The 20,971-nt window shown below is 41.2% G+C and overlaps 1 protein-coding gene across 1 annotated transcript in view; it reads right to left on the bottom strand.

The window, feature by feature from the left end:
• The window catches only part of gpc1b (glypican 1b), a 72,229-nt gene extending 55,290 nt beyond the window's left edge, over positions 1 to 16,939 (bottom strand). Inside the window, exon 1 of the mRNA XM_088311447.1 lies at positions 16,306 to 16,939. Coding sequence (XP_088167573.1) covers positions 16,306 to 16,465 — 160 coding nt within the window. The 5' untranslated portion in view covers positions 16,466 to 16,939. The remainder of the gene's footprint in view (positions 1 to 16,305) is intronic.
• Between the last annotated feature and the right edge of the window lie 4,032 nt (positions 16,940 to 20,971).

Raw genomic sequence — 20,971 nt, 5'->3', positions numbered from 1 at the left:
TTTAAAATTTGTCACCCCAAACCCCAAAAATGACCCAGCCGGACGCACCTGGGAAGGACTGCCCAACTCTGGAGACAATTTATTCGATTTTCTACAAGTGGCTTACTAAAAGCTCAAAACTAGGATAATATGTTTTTAGGTGCAAATACGAGTATGAATGGTTGTTTGTCCACGCAACCTAATGAGGACGAGAAAGAAAACGGACGGCGAAACACATGCAATTAAAATGAAGTTAGTTTTGATTAAACTGAGTGAATTTATGTTGTATGCAGAGAGTGATTTGACTCCAAGCAGCACACTTAGTGGCACAAACACGTCCATAAACATCCCGTACGTACATTTCTATACCGGTTGAGAAGCTAGAATGCCTAAGCACGGAGCTGGACAACTTTTCGCCATCCTTCAACATCAGCACTGTGAAAGACGCCCAGACCATTTATCCTGACTGTCTGAAAACAAAAAAGGGATGAGCAGCTGTGCTTCATCAAGGACACAAAGCCAGCAGAGATGAGGTGAGGCTGGCAAGGAAGCCAAAGAAAGCTTAGAAGGAAAGCGGGAGCTTAAAGCTGATATATGGAGCCAGGATATGAATATGAAAAAAAAAAGAAAAAGTTTTTCAACTTTAAGAGCATTAAATGTCTGACAGTTGGAGAACAAACGTAAGAAGACTCTTCATGAGAACATCCAACCAGCATGTCGACATCACTGTAAAGATGATCCGCATCATTTTGCAACAAGAATTCTGGTTTAAAGTGTCTTGTGGTGTCCTACCAATGTTTGATTCAATAAGGAACTGGTTTTGGATGGTGGCAAAGCACTACTTTTGTCTAAATAAAGCACCTCAACTCACTTCAACATCGTTCCTCGGCACCAATTTGCCACAATTATAGCACAGAATAAAAGAATCTGCAAATATCCAAAATCGTGACGACGCAGAGGAAAGACTCTCAACCACATTTCAGTGGGAGCATTTCATCCATCATCGCACATCTCCAGTTGGAGGTTAACTTTTGACTGAGCAATGAAACAGACCTCAAGGGAAGAATGCGATGGTGTTAGCAGGGTACCAGACCCACTAAGAAGACACACGCCACAGCAGGAAGTCATGCACTCTAACACGGTTGATATGCACACAAGATGAAAACCTGCAGCAGAGAAGATACAGATATTTTTGCCACAGGCCAGCTTCCATTTATGTTATTTTACCGTAAATGTATAAATTCAAAGAAAGTTGTTGAACAAAACATTTAAGATACAAATATTGTATCACTTTCTTCGATGTTTGGCCCATGTTGATATATGAAGAACATCAAATTAAAAAAAAACAAATGTGACGTCACTAATTAAAATAACTACGGAGCCCCTGGGGTGATATGCAAGTTAAAAACATATTTTTGCGTTGACTTGCAAAAAACTTTACGATCCCTCGTAAAGTTTGCGAGATATTTATTTATTTTATTGCAAAGGATTTTTTTTTTTTTTTAATGCGCATATTATGTACTTCCAGGTCATCTCGGCAGTATTTCGCAGACGGAAAGAATTATGGTGGACAACTTCCACACTATTTTGGTTATCACTCGATTCATATATATTTCGCTAATTAGGAAACCATGCTTAATATCAAGAAATGATTTTATGTGTTTGTATTTAAAGCGCATTTCACAGTACTTCAATTAAATTTGACCAGAAGATGACCCGGAAGTACATAAACACGCATAAAAAAAAAAAAGAAAAAAATTAAACATTCCCTCATAATATTTATCATATTATATGACATTATATTATTATATTATAGGATATTATGTATTACATGATATTATAATATTTATTTATTCATATAATTTAAAAAATGCGTAATTCTCACAAACTTTGCGAGGGAATGCACAGTTTGATGAGAAACTGAGAAACTACTTCAACCCCAAACAGACTCATAATTAAAGTAGCACCTAGCGCCATCTAGTTCTCTTCTTTAAAGCAGCTGGAAGGAAGCAAAACCAATGAAAGATTTACACTCAAGGCTTTTAGTTAAAACCACATGCTGGCCAAGAGAAGCACGCGCTGACATAAAATAGAGCAGATGATATCACAGACAAAAATCACTGCATTAAGTCATGGGGTGAAAGGTTAACACGCACATCTATAAGGGGACTTGTGGATTTGCAAAATATGGGTTTTACCAATTTAAATACGCTCACATTTACATTAGACTCTTCAAATTACTAACTGACTTGATCAAAAAAAAAAAAAAAAGGGAAAAAAAATCTAATAAAAACGCACAAAGCAGGCGCGTGTATTCAAATCTCCACACAGTCTAACGGGCAAAGCAAACACATTAAAAAGCGCACGAGGTGAGCAGCCATGCGCGAAGCTCAAGTTGAGGGAGTTCATTTGGAAGATGTCAAATATTTATGAGAGAGGAGGACTGTGCTGGGGAGGAAGATGAGAAAATAGGGAAGAAGCAAAGGCAGGCACGCCCGAGACAAATGAAACCAAGCGGAGTGGTGGAAACGTCCTCCGTTCTGACTGAGCGGGAGAAAAATGAGATCTAAATAAGTCACTGTCATTTCGAGTTCATTAGCTCACCGCTTGCCATCACCCCCGGGGGGATGTTGGGTGTGCATATTAAAGATTGAACCACTTGTTACACGAGTTTCAGCTTGTAAAATAAAGTAGTTACACAAGGGAATCGACTGCGTGGCTGGAAGTCTTTTAATATCACTTCAGCTTGGGATAATATCATCATACTGTACTTACATTTTGGACAGTATTTCATCATCAGCGTGCTCAAAGCGAGGTACACACACACACACCGAGTTTTAACAAGTGATTTTCAAAACGTGAGCAAACCCACATGACGAGGGGGATGAAAAAATGCCACCCTCCAAAACTAGATGTCTGTTGTAATACCAAGACTGACCTGTGAGAGGCAGCACATGACATTTTCGATTGTCACCGGTTTTCCGAGCAGATTGGGAACGGGAAATTACTCTCAACATATTGTTGTGAATCAGTAAATTTGTTGCCATTGTTTTTATTTACAGTGGGGCCGCATCAGATGCTCCCCCATCCGCCCATGTTGAAAAATATCATTGATAAGCATACAGATCAAATGCAGTGAAAGAGTTAATCCAATAAAACATTGTCTGCTCTAATTTGTGTTTCTTTTTTGGGGTCAATTCATGTGCTTGAAAACAAAATCAAACAGATCAAAGATTAATAGAAGTCTTATCAACAGTGGAATGTGAAGAGACTCCCCTCCCAAACACACAATAATCCTCCCTTTCGTTATGGTGGAGTATAGGCTCGAAATAACATCATTTTAGTATTTCTTTGCAGCAGTTTACTTCTTGGAGGCGACTGTATTTTAGTGCTATATAATGTCATTATGATTATTACAGTTTTTTTCCCGAAGTTCAAAACTCTAAAAATGTGTCGCTCTGTTTGTAAAATTATTTGTAAATTATCACAGAAAAACTCACATGAGAAAACATTTTTAGATCATTAATTCACTTTGTAGTCAGGCTAAGCCAGGGTTGTTATAGTGTGGGAATTTTATTTATAGTTATTTTTAATTTTATTTTGATTTTTAACTTTAGTTAGTTTTAAATAATTTTCAGGGTGGCATTTGTTAGTTTTTATTAGTTTTAAACACTATTTGTTTCAGGTCGTTTTCTTCTTGCTGAGGGGGGGCATGACAGAAAATAATTGAGAAGCACTGATGTAAATAGAGTAACAAGCTTGAATGAAAAAAAAAATACATCTTGAAATTTGGACGCCTGAGTGTTGAAAAAAGTATCACCTCAAAGTGACGTATCTACCTTGTGTACAGATAAAGCAAAAGTAAGATGAGTTTTTCTGGCTATCCACAAATGTATAATTGGCGTATCGTATAACTGTTTGATACAAAAATGCCATTTTTACGAAGCTTTGAAGAGTTAATCGACACTTATTTGCTTTTGCAGGAGAAGTACGCTGTTTTGCCATTTTGCAAAAACAGCCAACAGTTACAAAAATATGCTTAAGCCATCAGAAATTAATAATGCATTTCATTGTCATTTTAGGTGAATCAGCGTATACTAAATGATGACCACAACTACTCGAACTATCTTTCATGCGGCGTCTTGCTGATCTGGCATAATTATTCCTGCAAGTAAGTCAAAGTGATCGGTTGTCTGTTTTTATCTGCCGACCAGTCCGGGACGTACCCTCCCTATCACCGGAGGAGGGTCTGGAACAGGCTGTGTCCTGATGAGGACAAGCGCTAAAGAAAATGGATGGATGAAAACGTAGGAGAAAATGAAAGGGACTGGAACGAGTGAGACTGCAAGGCAACAGACCAGATGAGACATACTGGAAGTGAGGAAAAAAAAAAAGTGGGCAGAAAAAAAAAGCCAGTCGGGTAATGAAAACACATTTTTTACCAGAGAACAGGATGACATTGACGGTAATTGCATGTAATTATGACTTTGTCGACGGGTTACTCGTCTTCCAAGACCTTCGTAACGCTCCGGTCATGCCCACTCTTCCATCATCTACTTCCAAGGTCCAAAGAGCCGCGCTGGTCAAGCCCAACAAGCAAACCACGACTGGGATTTTTGTGAGACACACACCAATGATGTCAGCATCAAAGCAGATCTTCCTATCTAATTACGCAAAAATGTGCTGAAGACGGCACAGCGGATGCGAGCAGGCATGGGAGTGGGCCGCTGAAGGAAAAGTGGGAAGAAAACTCGCCAAAAAGACGACAAATAGTGCTTTAGTCATGAGAAGAACTAATGCAGAGGCAAAGCGGTGATCTCAAGGATTACGATGAAAGTGCACTAAAACGCGGATAAGTGTCTGTTTGGATTCCAGGAAGTCAATAAAACGACACTCAGTTTTCAACACAAACACAAAGCGGGGGAACTTTGGGAGACATGAAAATGTATTCCCACAGAAAGATCAAGAAAATAAAGCATTAATTAAATAAAAAAAAAAAAAAAAAAACTTCCGTCAAAACATGCTGCTTTAATCTTGGGAGGCAATTAAAAAAAAGCCTGATTGGAATTGATGATGTGAAATCATAAACATTAGGCATCAAGTAGAAAAAGTTTTTTTGGGGGGGCTGAGAGAATCTCTCATGAAAATAAATGCAAGCGAGCGGCTATAAACGAAGAAGGAAAAAGAGAACTTTAATGCATTATTTAGCCCCTATTTCTCTGCGCTGTCTAAAATCCATACGTCCGTTTTCGGTGACACTTGCCCATCTGAGGTGAGCTTGGAGGGAGAAAATGGAAATTCCACTCACGATTCGAACTTGGCCGCACTAAGCATAGAGATAAATAATCAATTGAGGAAGCCTCCGCGAGTTGAGGGCATGCAGACCATGTCGCCATTTGGAACCGGGAACCGGCTTTCTCTTACATCTATTTGAATGCAAGTAACTCAGTTTGGCTCCGATAAATTAATCATAGCCAAATTCTTGACCGATTTTGAAACTGATTGGTTAGTTAGAAGCATCAGAGATTTAAGATACCAGAGGTGAGTAAATGAACAATTGGTGCTTTCTAGTGATAGACCGAAATGCTTTTTTTTTTTCACTGCCGATACCGATACCGATTATTAGGAGTCATGGGGGCCGATAACCGATATTTCAGGCTGACACATCTTAGATCTTACAATATAGACGAGGTAGTTTTAAAAGACTAACAAAAAGTGCACAGAGCTTGTAGTGCGTATGAGTCGAAGGGAAAAAGCAAACCGGCAGCTTACTGCTGATTGGCTGCCACCCACTTTACAAGGAACCAATCAGATGGTCTGTGGGTGGGCCAATCAGCTTCTGCAGGCAGGGCCACCAGCACAGCAGATAGAGAGAGAAAGCGAAAAGTGTGCTGCCAAAATATACCTTTACTTTTAATATACTTTTAATATATCGGCATTGAAAATTATTAAAAAGGCCGATGCCAATTATCGGCAAAATGTCAAATATCGGCCCCGATAATCGGCCCGCTCGATAATCGGTCGATCTAACATTTCTAATGTCTTCAGCAATAATAAATCAACCAATAAATTTCGGAATACAATTAGTGTCTCTTTCAACGATTTTATTGATTTTATTTTTATTTTGGTGGGGCTGGAATGTTTTAACAGCATTTTAATTCATTTCAATGGGCAACATTAATTTGCATTGGCAACATGATGTGCTTGGTCACCCCAAACAAATTTAGAAGTCAAAGTGCCAGTCTAGATTTTGCTCCAGTTCTGCAATAAATGCGCCCTGATAACACACTTGAAAAACTGTCAAGTCACTTCAGACGTGTGGTGGACTTGTCGGAACCCTCAGACTCCATTCGCCACTGTACTGGCGTGTCGCTCCTTGAGAGGAAGCCCTAAAGGAGCTGTCAGCAGCGGGTGCTCTCACAGTGTGGGAGCGAGCATTGCAACTGGAAACATGCAGCTGCTTTGCGAGTGATTATGGAGGCTGATGTTTACACCTCCAGGGTGGGGGGGGGGGGGGGGGGGGGTGCAAGCTGGAGACAAAGAACATATTCACAAGTCCTGACCCACCTGCCGCGTTGGCCTCACACACTCACAAACACACACAAACCTAATTACTCCCACTCTTCGTGAGATTGTATATGTCGATGTGATGTTTTAATAGCAATGTGTGAGCAAAAAAAAAATGATTGCGGGAGGGACGCGAGATGCGGTGTCTCATCTTTATTAAATCTGCGTTGTGGCAGCCGAACACATTTCACTGATTGGTGCACGGATCCGACGCCACCTTGCTGATATCAGATGGATATCTTCGGCTGGAGACAAGCTTCAGGATACGTATAAAGGTTCGTGTAGAGATGTGATAGTGTTGAATATAAAGAGACAGGAATAGATGATATCGCGGAGCAATCTGTGAAATGTGTTCGTCATTTGCCTGCTTTTGATGTCTGGCTCACGCAATAAAATACCAGAAGATATCAATCTATTGATTACATTTTCTATCAAATAACTGGATCGGAGCCAGAGGGAAATACAATGTATGCTCAGAGGTTACTGTAGATTTCCTCAGATTACAAATCATTTTCCCTACAGGGAAGAACGGAAGCAGAAAGGCTCAGTTGTGCTGTCACCGGAAATCTTTTTAACCTGGACTTTTTTTTATGGAAAAACCACGTCACACTGCTTCATTGCGCTACAAAGAAGAGACCAGTCCAGAAAAAAATGTGCATCACCAAATCATCGTTTCCTATTGAAATGAATGGAAGTGCCATAATCCGTTCTAGCCTTTAAAAAATTAATAAATAAATGTTGTCATGTATTTTTTAATAAAATAAAAATAACACACTACCATATTATACTACATAAAAAACATAATAGTGACATCAATAAATCACAGTTTTTTGACACAATTTAACCTTTCATTGTGCTGCTCATTCTGGTGGGCGCACTTTGGCCATCTGAGGAAAGTATAAGACACGCTTCCGGATGTATTGTAGGCTCAGATCTTCTCTCAACTTCTCAGTACGGCAGTAATAAGAGTCATTCTTCACAGAGGATAAAGAATATATGCCTACATGTGTTGCAGCACCGTTTGTGTTCAGATATCTTTTGCTCTAAGGGTAACAACACCACCGCGCAGATCCAAGCAAATAAAAGCAAAACAAAAGGCCAATTGATAGCAAAAAAAAAAAAAAAAAGTCTTCTATTCATAATACCCGCCTTCACATCGAGTCACTTGGCCAAAAACAAGATCACCTGGGTTTTTGCGCCGAGCCATAGCTGACCGCCTGATGACACTGTCAAAAACATTACGTCAAAGCCAAGAGGTAAGCAAAGAAGCGGAGAGTTCTCGCATGCAGAGAGATTTGCAATCGCTAAAGACATCAGTGGGAGTCGAGATAAAACAGTCGTTTGGCCTCCATGAGAAAAAAAAAATCTAATCTCTTGGATGTCACGTGTGCAGTTGCTATTTTAGATTCGGGGCTGTTGCCCACATCTCAACGGTGGCGACCATTCCCGGGTGTACAACCCCTTTCACTCAAAGTCATCTGGGCTCCATCGTACCCGCAACCCCAATTGAGGACATCGAAAATGGATGGAAGAGTGTATTTATAAGCCAGTGCACCGAGGCATTACATAATAGAAATGAAACACTTTTGGGCTTGTTATCAAACCACTCATCCAAAAAAAAAAAAAAAAAATGAGATGCAACAAATCATCAAAGAGTGTAATTGCATGCCCGGTTGTCATAGTGGCAAATTTCCCCTGCAAGGAACCAGAGGCCATGAACAGAAAGTTCATTGCACAACTGCCGAGCCGTGTATTTCTTTGGGGTGTGTCGGCCTGCAGAAGTCACACTGTGCTTTAATGCGGGCGTTGGGCGGTGAATGTTGGGTCAGCTCCGCGTCCGAAAGCAGCAGGAGCCACAACCGCACACGTTCCTGTGACGTTGGGGTCGTAAAACAAAGCCGACAAAATAGTCAAGTGAGGCCGAGTGGAGTGCTCGTGTAGATTGAGGCGTAGGTTCAAGTCCCATTGAAGCTCATTAGCAGTTAAAGTCACGACCAAAGTGGAGATGATTTCCAGGAGCATGAAAGCTGCAATTCTGATCTCATGTTTTGATGAGCGTTGTATTGAACAGATGGAGCTTAACGTCCCATAACTGACGTCAAATTGTCTTCTTGAGACGGCAAACTAGCTAAGAATGGAACAAACCGTGTCTAATAGAGTCTTCAATGGGAATGTGGGGAAGAAAACCCAGGCAAGCACGGCTAGAACACGGAAAACTCCGCAAAGGAATTCCCGACCGGAGATCCGAACGTGAAATTAAGAACTTCAAACCTGTCAATCATGGTAGCCACGGCAATGAAGATGAGTTTTGAACAATTATTGTACTTTTGCCACAAAGCATTAACTTGTTTGAAGGACGAGCTAAACAATATACTTAAAACATTGATAGCCACATGATTAAACTCTACAGTGATCTAAAAAAAAAAAAATGGGCAGATGCTCTCCCTTATCAGGGCATATGCAGCACTTCCTTGATCAGTGTACTGTTTGAAGCTCTCACCATCCGACTAGACGACACGAGCAGAAGAGCGGAGAGGGACGCCAAACGACGCCTTCATGGCACATTTCCTGTGGCGTGGAAGCGTGCCAAATGAACAGCAAACATGTGGCGCACATTTGGAGGCCAAAGACAGGACCGGGACATGTACTGGATGTCGTTATGATTTGGCCTTCGCCGGCTTATTTTTAGCATAAAATCATCATGCATCCAGACCTTGCATCAACAGTTTTGCTCTCCGCAAATGAGTCACTTCAACTATTTGATTATTTTCTATATTTACATCGTACATGGGAAAAGCTGAGACTTGCCGACTGCTTGGTCACATTTAGACACGATTATATTTAACTCTTGCCTATGAAATGAAAACTAGAACAGCATCCAAAGGAGCAAAGACCTCTGTAAAGGCAAAAAGGCATTCATCTAGTTTGTGTGATTTAAAAAAAAAAATGTAGATTGATATTGTTTTACTTTAGGTGACAGCAGAACAAATTAGGTTCTGGAAATTGAGATTTTTTTTTTTTTTCACCACAGCTGGATCAGGTGAGTCAGTGCTTCACTCGGACCCAATGCAAGTGGACTATAACAGTAAAAAAAAAACCAAAGTTAATTCCCTGATCCAAACCTTTAAAGTTTATTAGATGACTTAAGGACCACTCATGAAGGTTTCTAATTGCCTATATATACCACTAGATGACAGCAAAGCACTACTTTTGTCTAATGAGGCTCCTCAACTCACTTTGACATAGTCCCTAAGCGCCCGACACATTTCTCATCTTTTGGGTTCTAAAAACACCCACAAAGGATTTCAGTTGTTATTTGAGGGTACACATGCAGGAAACAATTTATGGTTCTTAAGGGGATATTAAAAAAAAAAAAACTATTTGGTTGCTTTCACAGTACGCTTCAGGTCACTGTCCATCTGCACTGTGAAGTGCCGTGTTGTGAGTTGTGAAGCATTTTGGCTGAATATGAGCATCTGGACTTCAAAATTCATCATGTTGTTTTCGTCAGTAGTCACATCATCGCATTTAACGACTTTGTCGTTGCTGGAAAGTTTCGTGCAAGTTAGATATGCACTTTTTTTTTTTTTTTTTTAATAATCCTGCAAACCTAATTTTAACGTTATGCCCCTAAGGTGATACAGCACTGCATTATTTCAGACGTCAGCATACCTCAGGCGAAGCGCAGTTAAGAGAGGATTAACCTTTTGCTGCTTTTTTTACAACACTTATTCCAAAGAAAGAATAATTCTACTAGAGAAGTTTTTTTTTTTTTCATATATATATATATATATATATATATATATATGACAGTAGTTAACTTTGTCCACTCCTGCGACAATTAAGATAAAAACCAAGTCACCATGCTGGGCAATTTCCCCGTGTAGGCACATGCATGCTGACTAGGACGTCACGCACACACGTCAACAAGCTCAGACAAGAAACGCGACGCGGAGATTCGCTTTCAACTCGGATACAAACAAGTGTTGATCTCGCCGTCTTCCCGCATTTATGCTGACAATCTCCAATTAAGCTCTGTGGCTCTTATCTGCAAGTCTGGTAAATGAGTTCCACTCACAATGCGGCAAAAATGGAATTCTGTGTCATGGTTTGGTTTAAAGCTGGAGAAAAAGCAAGCTCCTCTATGAAAGGGATGGACTGTGGACATCTGCCAAACACTTATCTCCATTTGCAGTATTTACTATTCATGTTTGTTGGGCTTGTCTTTTTTGGGCATTTTTGCTGGTTTAAGTACTTTCAGTTTGAGAGTATTTTTTTTAAAAACTCTGAGTTACTATTGTTTTCATCACCATTTAAGCAGAATGATGCAAATAATTAATTACTTGATACACTTGGCGAAGTGCGGATATCTGCATTCCAGAATGCTATTCAAGTTTGATTCTACACTACAATCATTCGAGGAAATCATTATGGAACGAAAAGATTGAACATGTTTGAATAATGCTTCTTTTTGCAAGCTCAATTGAGATTAGTGAATTTGATGTGAAAGAGTCTTTGTCTGCGGGTGCCTGCCTGATGGGCTCGGGGATGTTCAGAAGCTGAAACACATAATAACACCTTCAACCCTTCAAATGCGATGGGGGGCTTTTGTCTCTTTTTGTCTGGGTCTTTACACGTTTACCAGCCGTGACAGCACACGACAGGTTTTGATCGCTGTGGGTATTTGCGTGATTGCATGGCCCGGGAGAAACTCTGTGAGAGCAGAAATGGACTTACTTAACTCATTCACTGCCAGCTCAGGTAAAAGAAATGTAATTTTTGACTTCTATATCCGTCAATGGCAGTGAATGCGTTAAATGGGAAGTCAACCCCACCCCAAAAATCCTTTGTAATAAAATGTTGTATGCGCCTTCACTAGTCCAAACATGACAATCTGGTTAGTATTGCGTGGGTGGAATTTGAGTTAAGCATCAAAATTCACCTGTTTTCAGCCATGTCAGGCCATTTTGTCACTTCTGTTGACTGAAAATGACATCACAGTTGCGGCTCACCTGTTTACAGAAGCTGAGCCATGATTGGTCGTTCGATGAATAATTGTGATGTCATTTTCGGTCAACAGAAGTGACAAAATGGACGTCCCCTGAGCTGAACAAAAACTGGTGAATTTTACTGCTTAACACATATTCGACAAAGACAATATTAATAAGAATTATTTTTAAGATTTTTAAGATTTCTTTTTTTATTTGACATCCCCTTTAAGGAAGCGTTTGCAGGGTTTTTTTTTTTTATTAATTTAGATTTTTTTAATTTTTTTTTTTTTAGAAAGAGCCAGATCAACCTATCAGAGACAGAAAGCATGACTGACAGAGTGTCAATCCGTTGTGCGATGGTACTGTCCTGTTAGCTTGGACTTTAGACGAAATGAAAAGAAATGCCCAATCCCTCGTTTACTAATAACTGGACAAGACGAGCGAAGCGAAGCAGACGGAAGGGTCCTCAGGTGGCAGAGAGAATTTAGAAGCAATGCCGAGTAAGTAACATTTCTGCAAAGGTGTGCAGTAAGAAGCGGCACATCACCCCCGGCCTCACATTCAATCCGCGTTTACACCGAGAACGTGATATCGTTGGGCACATATTTATCGACGTGACGTTCATGCTGTGATAAAAATAAATAAATACATAAATCAAAAGTTAGACAGTATTTGAGCATTTTTTTTTTTTTACCACTGAGTACTTTCTGTTACTCAGTTATTTGCTGCTTTGTTCATTGTTTATCAATTATGACTATCAGTCAATAGCAGAATTCAGTCAATATTTCATGAATGTGTATAACGTTTTTTTTTAATAGGCTTCAACAACAAACTAATTTAATTTGGGGAAGGAGAGACATTTTCAGTTGTTTATTAAAACTCATTCATTTCCAGCCAATTGAAAACAAAAATATTTTTGACGTCTTTAGCCGTCAATGGCAGTCAATGAGTTAAATGCCGTACAGCAGGACATGAACAGGGCACTCAATTAAGAGCTTCTGTTAAAAAAAAGTTTAATTTCATAATCTTAAACGTGTTTAAAGCACATGGGAGGCGAAAAGCTGGAAAAAAAAACATGTGGTCCGTAGAATTTCGTTCACAAATTGCTCTTTTTTTATTTTATTTTTTTTTTTTTAACCACAGCTGAGCTTCGGCTTGCTCGCAACTCCAAATTTCGACTCAAAATCAAAGCAAAAAATAAAAACCGACGGAGAGATGGCTCTTAATTTGAAAACCTCTTAAGCCAATGTACCAGTCGAATGGGATTTTTCTTTCCCTCCCGTCGAGGAGCTAGATTCATTTGCACCTCCGACATCAGTTCCCAAATATGGTCCTTTTCCAATAAAGGCCGAAAGGATGTTTGATGCACGGCGCATCACAAATGCTATTCCTGAAATTTAATCAGTGATAACATTGACAAATGTCATCCGCAAGTTTGTAGTCTCATCATCACGCTGACAGTATAAGAGAGATTTCCGCTCGAGATGCGTTTAATAAACATTTCGACGCTTGTATCGGTGCGGCTGCCGAGTTCAAAACAAGGCCCGTCGCTGCGGGCGACCGTGCCGACCGGCCTGTCTCTCTCTCGCTACCACAGTGGAGTCAGTGTGCGGCTCCTAGCAGGGGTGCTGAGCAACAATCTCGCACAGCACTTACAGATGACATTTCAGAGCACAGAGCAGCACACTGTCAGCCTCTGGCAACTGGCAATCAACAAAAACAAAAACGCAGCACGGGGATGCCCGCGCTGGAGCAAAACGTTACCAGCTCCGTCTGCACACGTCCCTGGCATCTCGCCTTGTTTATTTTAAATAAGCAATCAAGATTGCAACTATTTTATCTCATTTAAAGTGCACAACAGAGAAGAAAATGTGAATTGAGGAGCATTCATCACTGACGAAAAGATAAGTTGTTGCTGATGGTAATTATCCACCGGGACAAGGCGGGAGGAGGGAAAAAATCAATCATCCTTCTTTTTCTTTTCTTTCGGAAAACAATAACAAGAAAGCCGTGTCCGCAACTAATTGCACTCTACTGGGAAATTGAACAGTTCATTCATTTTAAGTCACAATGACTTTTGTTTCTGCATAACGGATTTATTCCCGCGCATCATTAAACCTTGCTCCAACATAATGATGTAATTGAAATTGATCACGCGTTACTCAACGGATAGCCTACATAGGATTTCCTTTATGAATTCAATTATTTATTATATTATATTATATTATATTAATATATATATGAGGTTCATTTGACTGACTATACATGTCTTAAATCATGGGCTAAAGCTCAGTAGAATGAAGTATCTTTTAAAAGCAAGCATTTTACAATTAATGGTTGGATTTATTTTTTTTTTTTTTTTTTTAATTTGCAGTGCCACAAAGAAATATGTGCGTGATGGCAGTCCTGAATTGGTTTCATACTAGCTGGGTGACCTTGAGTGCAGCTTGGGCAAAACATGAGTCTGATCAGGCCCCGGTGTCACAGCGGGGAACATCCTCAGCCAAATGTCAGGGATCAACCTCAACATTAAGGTGGCTCATAATTGGGAGGCATAAAGTGGAGCTTTCATGTTTTTACCAAGGTGTTTAATATGCCAGACTAGAGCCACTCCAGAGTGGTTATTTATGTCCTCCAGGCTGGAGACGGAGACACGGGGAGGAAAATAGTCAAAGCTTCCTTTCCTCTCCTTGCGCCACTTCACTATCTAACCTGGACTTGAGTAGAGCTCCATATCATTGATTTAAAGAAAGGAGGTTTTTCGTTAATGCATTATGGATTACACACATTTGAGGGAAGAAAGGCAGTGAGGAAGAGCTCGGGCATTCATTATTTCACTACAGGCCAGCCATAAAATTCAAAGTCTCGGGTTACTGCTTGGTCCTTTGCACCTTTTGATGTATGGTGACATGAAAAGTTTAATTACAAGCCCGGCATAATCTTCACACTCTTATAGTTGACATTCTTGTTAAGAGAGGCTGGACTCTGGTTCTTACTGGCTGGCCTCCACTGTGTTTGTTTCCAAAGGTCACAAAGGTATGCTCTGACTCAAAAAGTCACATTTTCAACAATGAGCCGTTGTGCCTCCAAATCAACAATGATGCACTAACAATCCATGCCCGGGATGCAGTATTTACGACTTCACTGCATAAGTTTCTAATCGGTTCAGGGTAGCCGCTGAGTTGACTCGGAGCGACGGACAAACTCCACCCTGAACTGGTCGCCAGGCAGACACAAGCAACAATGAGTCGCCAACCATCCACACGCACATTCACACCATCACTGAGTGGGAACTGAACTTACATGGAAGTCAGGAACATGAACCACTACACCAGTGGTGTCCAAACTATCACCCAGGGGCCAATTTGTGGCCAAGCCACCAATTTTCAGAGGCCCGCGGTTTATACTAAAAATAACATGTCATGGCCCATAATGGGTTTTTTTGTGATATAGAGGGGGAATGGGGACTTACGCAGTGGGGCCCCATTTTAGCCACACATTCACATATTTTCAGCAATTATCTTCAAACATGTCAAATTATTTAGAAACATATTTGAGTTCACCTCACAGGAATTTTAACGTCTTATGGGAATGATGGGTTGCAAATCCCCCAAAAAGTATACAGTGGGTCTGAAAAATAATGTATTCTGTTGTATTGCTGTTTCATTAGACATTATCCATCGGCTTGTCAGTGCTGGTGATACCTTCAAATTACTGCTTGGGAACATAGCTCCAGTATGGATTTTTTGAGCCCTGTAAAAAGACTCAAATAAATGACCCTTATAGCGTACATTGGACCTTGGGGGACTCCACCATCCCTCACAGTACATTCCGAACATCAAGCCCTCGCTGTCCAGAAAGCAACCTTTTCTATATAGGAAAGTCTCATACACATGCACCATCAGAGCCTGCTGTCTTTCCTGTCAGTGCATGTTTCCCACTGTACCTGTCATAACTCAAACTGTGCAATGTGCATATGTGTGTGTTTGATGCATGTGAAAGCCATCCACCAAATTCCAGAAGAGGCACACATGTAATCATCTAAGCCGCAGAGACGCTGACATTAGACTAGGGATGACACAGTGATGAGTAACACGGTGCTCTCACAGCTCGCACTCAAGTGACCGGCTGCTCATTTATAATAAGCAACAATTCCCAGCCGCCAGACTTCTCCGTATCGGTGTGTGTGTGTGTAGCACCACAAAGTCCACAATGAAACAAACGGCTTGTTTTCAAGCATGGTGTCAAAGTGTCAAACACATTTTCTGATGAGCCATCAAGCAAGCGAACAGATTCTTAACGTGTCTGTGTGGAGTTAAGTTAAAAATTGTTACCTTGGCACAGTGTCACAAGCAATAAATAAATAAATATAGAAAATAAACCCCCTGCGTGGTTTGAACATGACCTACAAGCTCACAGCAGTGCATGGAAGTACGTTTGCAGCAATTAAATAAATAATAAAGACCAGCAGTATAGGCAACATGTGTTAGTTAAACTGTGATTGATTGACATTTGACATACAAACCGATAGATAAGGTAATTATTTAAATGATTTAGTATAATTCATTTGCATTCGTGATATGCATTAAAAATATTTCACAAGGCATTGACTGGATCGATATAATAATTACAAGTACCTTTTAAATTGAGTTTAACAAAGTCAAGTACACTAGTATTTTTTTTTGTCTTTGTTTTGTTTGACTTTTTGGATCGCCCTCGCGTGGGGCATTCAGGGACCGAGCCAAAGGTCGGAGATCTTCACACTCACCGGATATTTCGGATTGAGGAATGCCGTCCAGGGGGAATCCTTTGCCGCTATAAAAGTGCCTTATATCCGAACAACTCCTGGCTTTGCTGGCGCCTTTGTCCCCGCAGGCTGTGGTCGTGAGCGAGCACAGTACCAGCGCTGCCACGATGAAGGAATCCATCCCGGCACAATGTCAACTCAGTCAAGTGCAAAAAAATGAAGGGGGAAAAAATCCGAGGCAATTAAACCCAAAAATAAAAATAAATAAATAGACGGAAGACAGTCGCCTCACGGTGCGTTCAATAATCTCTCCACTCCCGAAGTGACGGAAGACGTCCGGTCAAAAAAAAAAAGAGAAAAAAAAAGAAAAAAGAAAAAGCGTGTCACGCGGTGCGCTAAAACGAGTCAACACTTTGTTTAGAGGTCCTGTTGAGAAGAGGAGAGTGACAACGAGGAAACGGGAAAAAAAAATAAGTCAGTCAGGTCAGAACTAGTCCAGCGTGGAGCTTGTCGATGTGCCGCCTGCGTTCGCGCAACCTCATGCACGACACGTCTGTACCGGCAATTAGGACAAGCCGGGAGGGTAAGAAGGAATCAGGGAGGGAGGGAAGGAAGGAGGCGTTTAGGGGGGTCTGATCTCAACTGGGAAGTGCGCACAGTTAACGCTTTTCTCTCTGTGGGATGATTCAAATGCTCTGACGCGCTGTGGGAAGACGAGCAGCGGCGTAGTGGGTGACTGAATGGAGAGGGGGGGGGGTTAAAAAAAATCTAAATATATAATAAAAACGTGCATTGCAGAGGTGCAGCGTTTCACAACTACTGCTTGTGACTCAGTAAAATGCAGAAATATTACTCGTTTTTTCCACAGAGAATAAAGAATATATGTCTGGGAGTATTTTTTCTGTTGTCTATCTACATGTGTTACTGCACTTTTTATGCTCCAATATGCATCATAGCAAGCACCAAAAGGCTTCTATATGTTCTCTTTGTTAGCATGTCTATGATGTTTCATTTTATGTGTTAAAATTAAGCTAACAGACTGGTTGCATCTAAATATACAACACTAAATTACGTGTTATATGCGACACAAATGAATAAGCATTAACTGCAGTTATCATATACACATATATTGATGCTCAGTTTGTATTCAAATGTTTGAAGTGTTAATACCACGTCCACATTAGCCTGGTGTTAACCATTATGCGTTAACATTAGCGACATGCTAAGCTATGTGGTTGTTTTGAGTAAACACGAAGGAATTGCGTCTGTTTTCTGGTTACGTGATCGACACCAACATACAGAACCAAAACCAATGCGGACAGGAAGAAAACAGGGAACTAAATACAAGCAAGCTGACGAGACAACGAGGTACACCTGGACAAGACATGAGTGGCTGGAGGGTTGACAAGAAAAAATGGACCCAGGAAAAACATGAAGCAAAACTTAACATAACAGATCCTGACACTGCTATCCTTTTTAATGTTTCTCATGATGATAATTGAAGAGCTAAGTATTTTTTAGGTGGTGAAGAAAGCTTTTTTTTTTTTTTTTTAGAAACACCGATATAGATGACTGCAGTCCCAGAATAAATCGTGTTCCAATGTATATTCATAGAATAAGGCATATTTTGGGATTGCATTACATGTCATTGCTATTCAAAGAAACATCTGTCATCTTACAGCAGGCCGAGGCTGAGCGTGGCTCTAATAGCGCCGGAATGTTTACGACGCATCCTGACAACGGCCAGATGTCCCAGGTGAACTGTAGGCGTGTCCCATCATCCCCCATCCCGCGCCCTCCCACCGCCGGTACAGAACAGGTCAGCGCTGAGCTTCTCTCTCACTCTGCTGAACACGTACACACGGCCACATCACTCCTCGCGGCGCAATTTAACGGCCGGCGAGTCCCAGCGTGCCTTTCACCTCTCACCTGCTGGTCCTCTACAGTTTCCCCGCTGTGGATTTTGCCTGACACGGTTCACCTTTGCTAATATGTTTTTTCTTGTGTTCTTCTCCTGTGTGCCAACCACCTGTGTTATCGTGTTCTCATCGTACAAAAAGCTCCAGTCAGTGTCTACCGGCCGAAAACTTGGACTTTAATCACATTTCTAGGTGCCAGGGCGTATCTATGAACAAACTAAAGTTAAAAACATCAGTCTGCGATTTCTTGAAAATAAAGATAATCTATTGCAGATTTTTAAAATAAAGCACGGCAGCATATTTGGCTCGTGGTTAGCACATCTGACTCCCAAGTCTGAGCTTTCGAGTTTGAATCTTGGTTCTGGGCTTCCTGTGTGGTGTTTGCATTTTTTTCCCCATACACTTGTGTGTGTTTTCTCCGGATATCTCGGCTTCCTCCCCGTGACAAAACTTTGCATGCTAGGTTCACCCATCCATCCATTTTCATCCGCTTATCCGGCGTCGGGTCAGAGGTGCAGCAGCTTCATTCGGGAAAGCCAGACTTCCTCTCAACAGCCACTTGGGCAAGCTCTTCCAGAGGGGATCCTGAAGTGCTCCGAGGCCAGTTGGGAGATTTGTCATGAAGGCTTCTGAAAAATAGATGCCCCAATCATCTCATCTGGAGAGACGGGCCCCAGACGGAGGAAAATCATTTGCACTGATTGTATTGGTGATCTTGGTTTTTTTTTTCATTTATCACCCACAGCTCTTGACCAAATCGAGAGACCGATGCCGAGTCGGAAAGCAGTTGCCGCACCGATCCGCCACTTCGCTCACTCGTGAGCAAGAACCCAAAATACTTGGAACTCCTCCACGACAGGAAGTTCTCATCCCTGACGTATACAGGGAATTCCATCGTCGACCGAGTAAGAACTCCGATTTAGAAGTGCTGATTCTCATCCCAACCGCTTGACAAATTGGTAATTCCTCCAGCGAGAGTTGAAGAACGCGGCTTGATAAAGCCAACAGAGCCACAACATCTGCAAAAGGCAGCGAGAGTAATAATGAGCCAACCAAACCTGACCTCGTCAACAGTTTGGCTGAACCGAGAAATTCTCTTCATATAGCATATGAACACAATCCGTGACAAAGGGGTTACCTTGGCAGAGTCACTGGAAAATAATCGAACTGACCGACTTCAATGCGGGCCAAACTCTGACACTGGAGCAGGTCCACTATTCTGGACACGACAAAAACCACCCAGCTCCTTCAGAATACCACATTTGACATTCTGATGGACCTTGAAAACTATCACTTAGCAGGGAGACTGACAAGTGAGATCTCCATGTCGTTGGAACACACCCTCAGTGGCATCACTACAGGTTTGCGAATCCTGAGCTTTTTAACCACTTTGGCACCCCCAACCCCAAAGACCCCACCGCAGAGTCCGCCGAATCCCCTTCCTCATTGGAAGCCATGTCAATAGAATGGAGTCCGAGGTGTTCATCCATCAACTCAAAACATCCTAAATTGAGTCAGCCACGATACGCAGTGTTAATAGTGCACACTTCTCCCTCCTGAGATGTCAGAGCGTGGGCCAGAATTTCCCTGAAGCCATCAACAGTAAGTGGTTCTCCGTGGCCTCCTTTCACGTCCGAGTTTAATCCTCAGTTGACCACCAAAGCTTGAATTCTGCTTGGCTTGCTGGTACCCATCAGCTGTCTCCCGAGTCTCACATGCCAAAAAGGCCCAGTAGGATTCCGTCTTCAGCTTGACAGCATCTCTCACCACCGGTTGTTAGGTTCACTGAAGACTTTAAATTGCCCACTGGTGTGAATGTGAGTGTGAAAAGTTGTTTGTCTACCTTTCGCCCAAAGACGGCTCGGATTGGGATGGGCTCCAACTGACTCTTAACTGTAATGAGGAGAAGTTGCATAGAAACTGGATGGATTTAGAAAACGTGATTAAATCAATAATAGTTATTTTTCATCCTGCAATGGCTTGTAATATTTTATATCAGTCATGTTGACAAATCGAACAAAATCAGCATCTTCATCCACATATAAACAAATTTTATTAGAGTATTTTTTTTCCTTGCTCACCTTCCCTCTGCCAATCAAATAATTTAGTAGTCGTAACGAATAATGTGAAAGATAATGAAAAGGATTTTAGTGCAAGTTTCTCGAAAATATAGTGCAGTGAATTCAAACCCCCCAAAAAATGACTTCAAATGCCTTTTAACTCTCACTATGACATTTCCTTTTTATTCACATGCTCGATCATCAAGAGCACTTTCATGGAATGTGGAGGGAGGAAAAAAAAAAAAAAGAGAATCTCTTTAGTCAGGTCGAGTGCGTGTGTGTGAAATGGAAGCAGACTGTCTGATGATGCCACTCGCGTGGGAGATGCTTTTTATGGATTGTTTGTGGACGGAGACGCCACCACGCATTATGGCTCTGACACATGGAGATGCTCGCTTGTTGCCGGAAATAAGCATCAAGCGGTCACACAAATACTCAAGTGAGAAGGTGGAGGAGGGAACGACAGGTGAGATGACAAATAAAGCTCATCATCATGCCACTAAACAGCCATGCGGTGCCACAAAATAACAATCAGACAAATCTCAAGATTTTGCCGCAAGAAGTGCCACGCAAGGAAATATCTTTGGAGGAATGTCATATTAAGATATTTTGGGAAAGAAAAGTATATTTTCAGAAAATATATTTTCCCATATAAAGTAAATAGTATTGTTTTGTCCAATAAACCACATTTTGCCACAAAAACGACCA

The sequence above is a fragment of the Idiotropiscis lumnitzeri genome, chromosome 12 (assembly GCF_059441095.1).
Source record: "Idiotropiscis lumnitzeri isolate Australia: NSW breed Sydney's pygmy pipehorse chromosome 12, RoL_Ilum_1.0, whole genome shotgun sequence".
Classification (NCBI taxonomy): Eukaryota; Metazoa; Chordata; class Actinopteri; order Syngnathiformes; family Syngnathidae; genus Idiotropiscis; species Idiotropiscis lumnitzeri.
The sequence above is the reverse complement of the archived record's forward strand: the minus strand, read 5'-3'. Positions and strand labels throughout refer to the sequence as shown.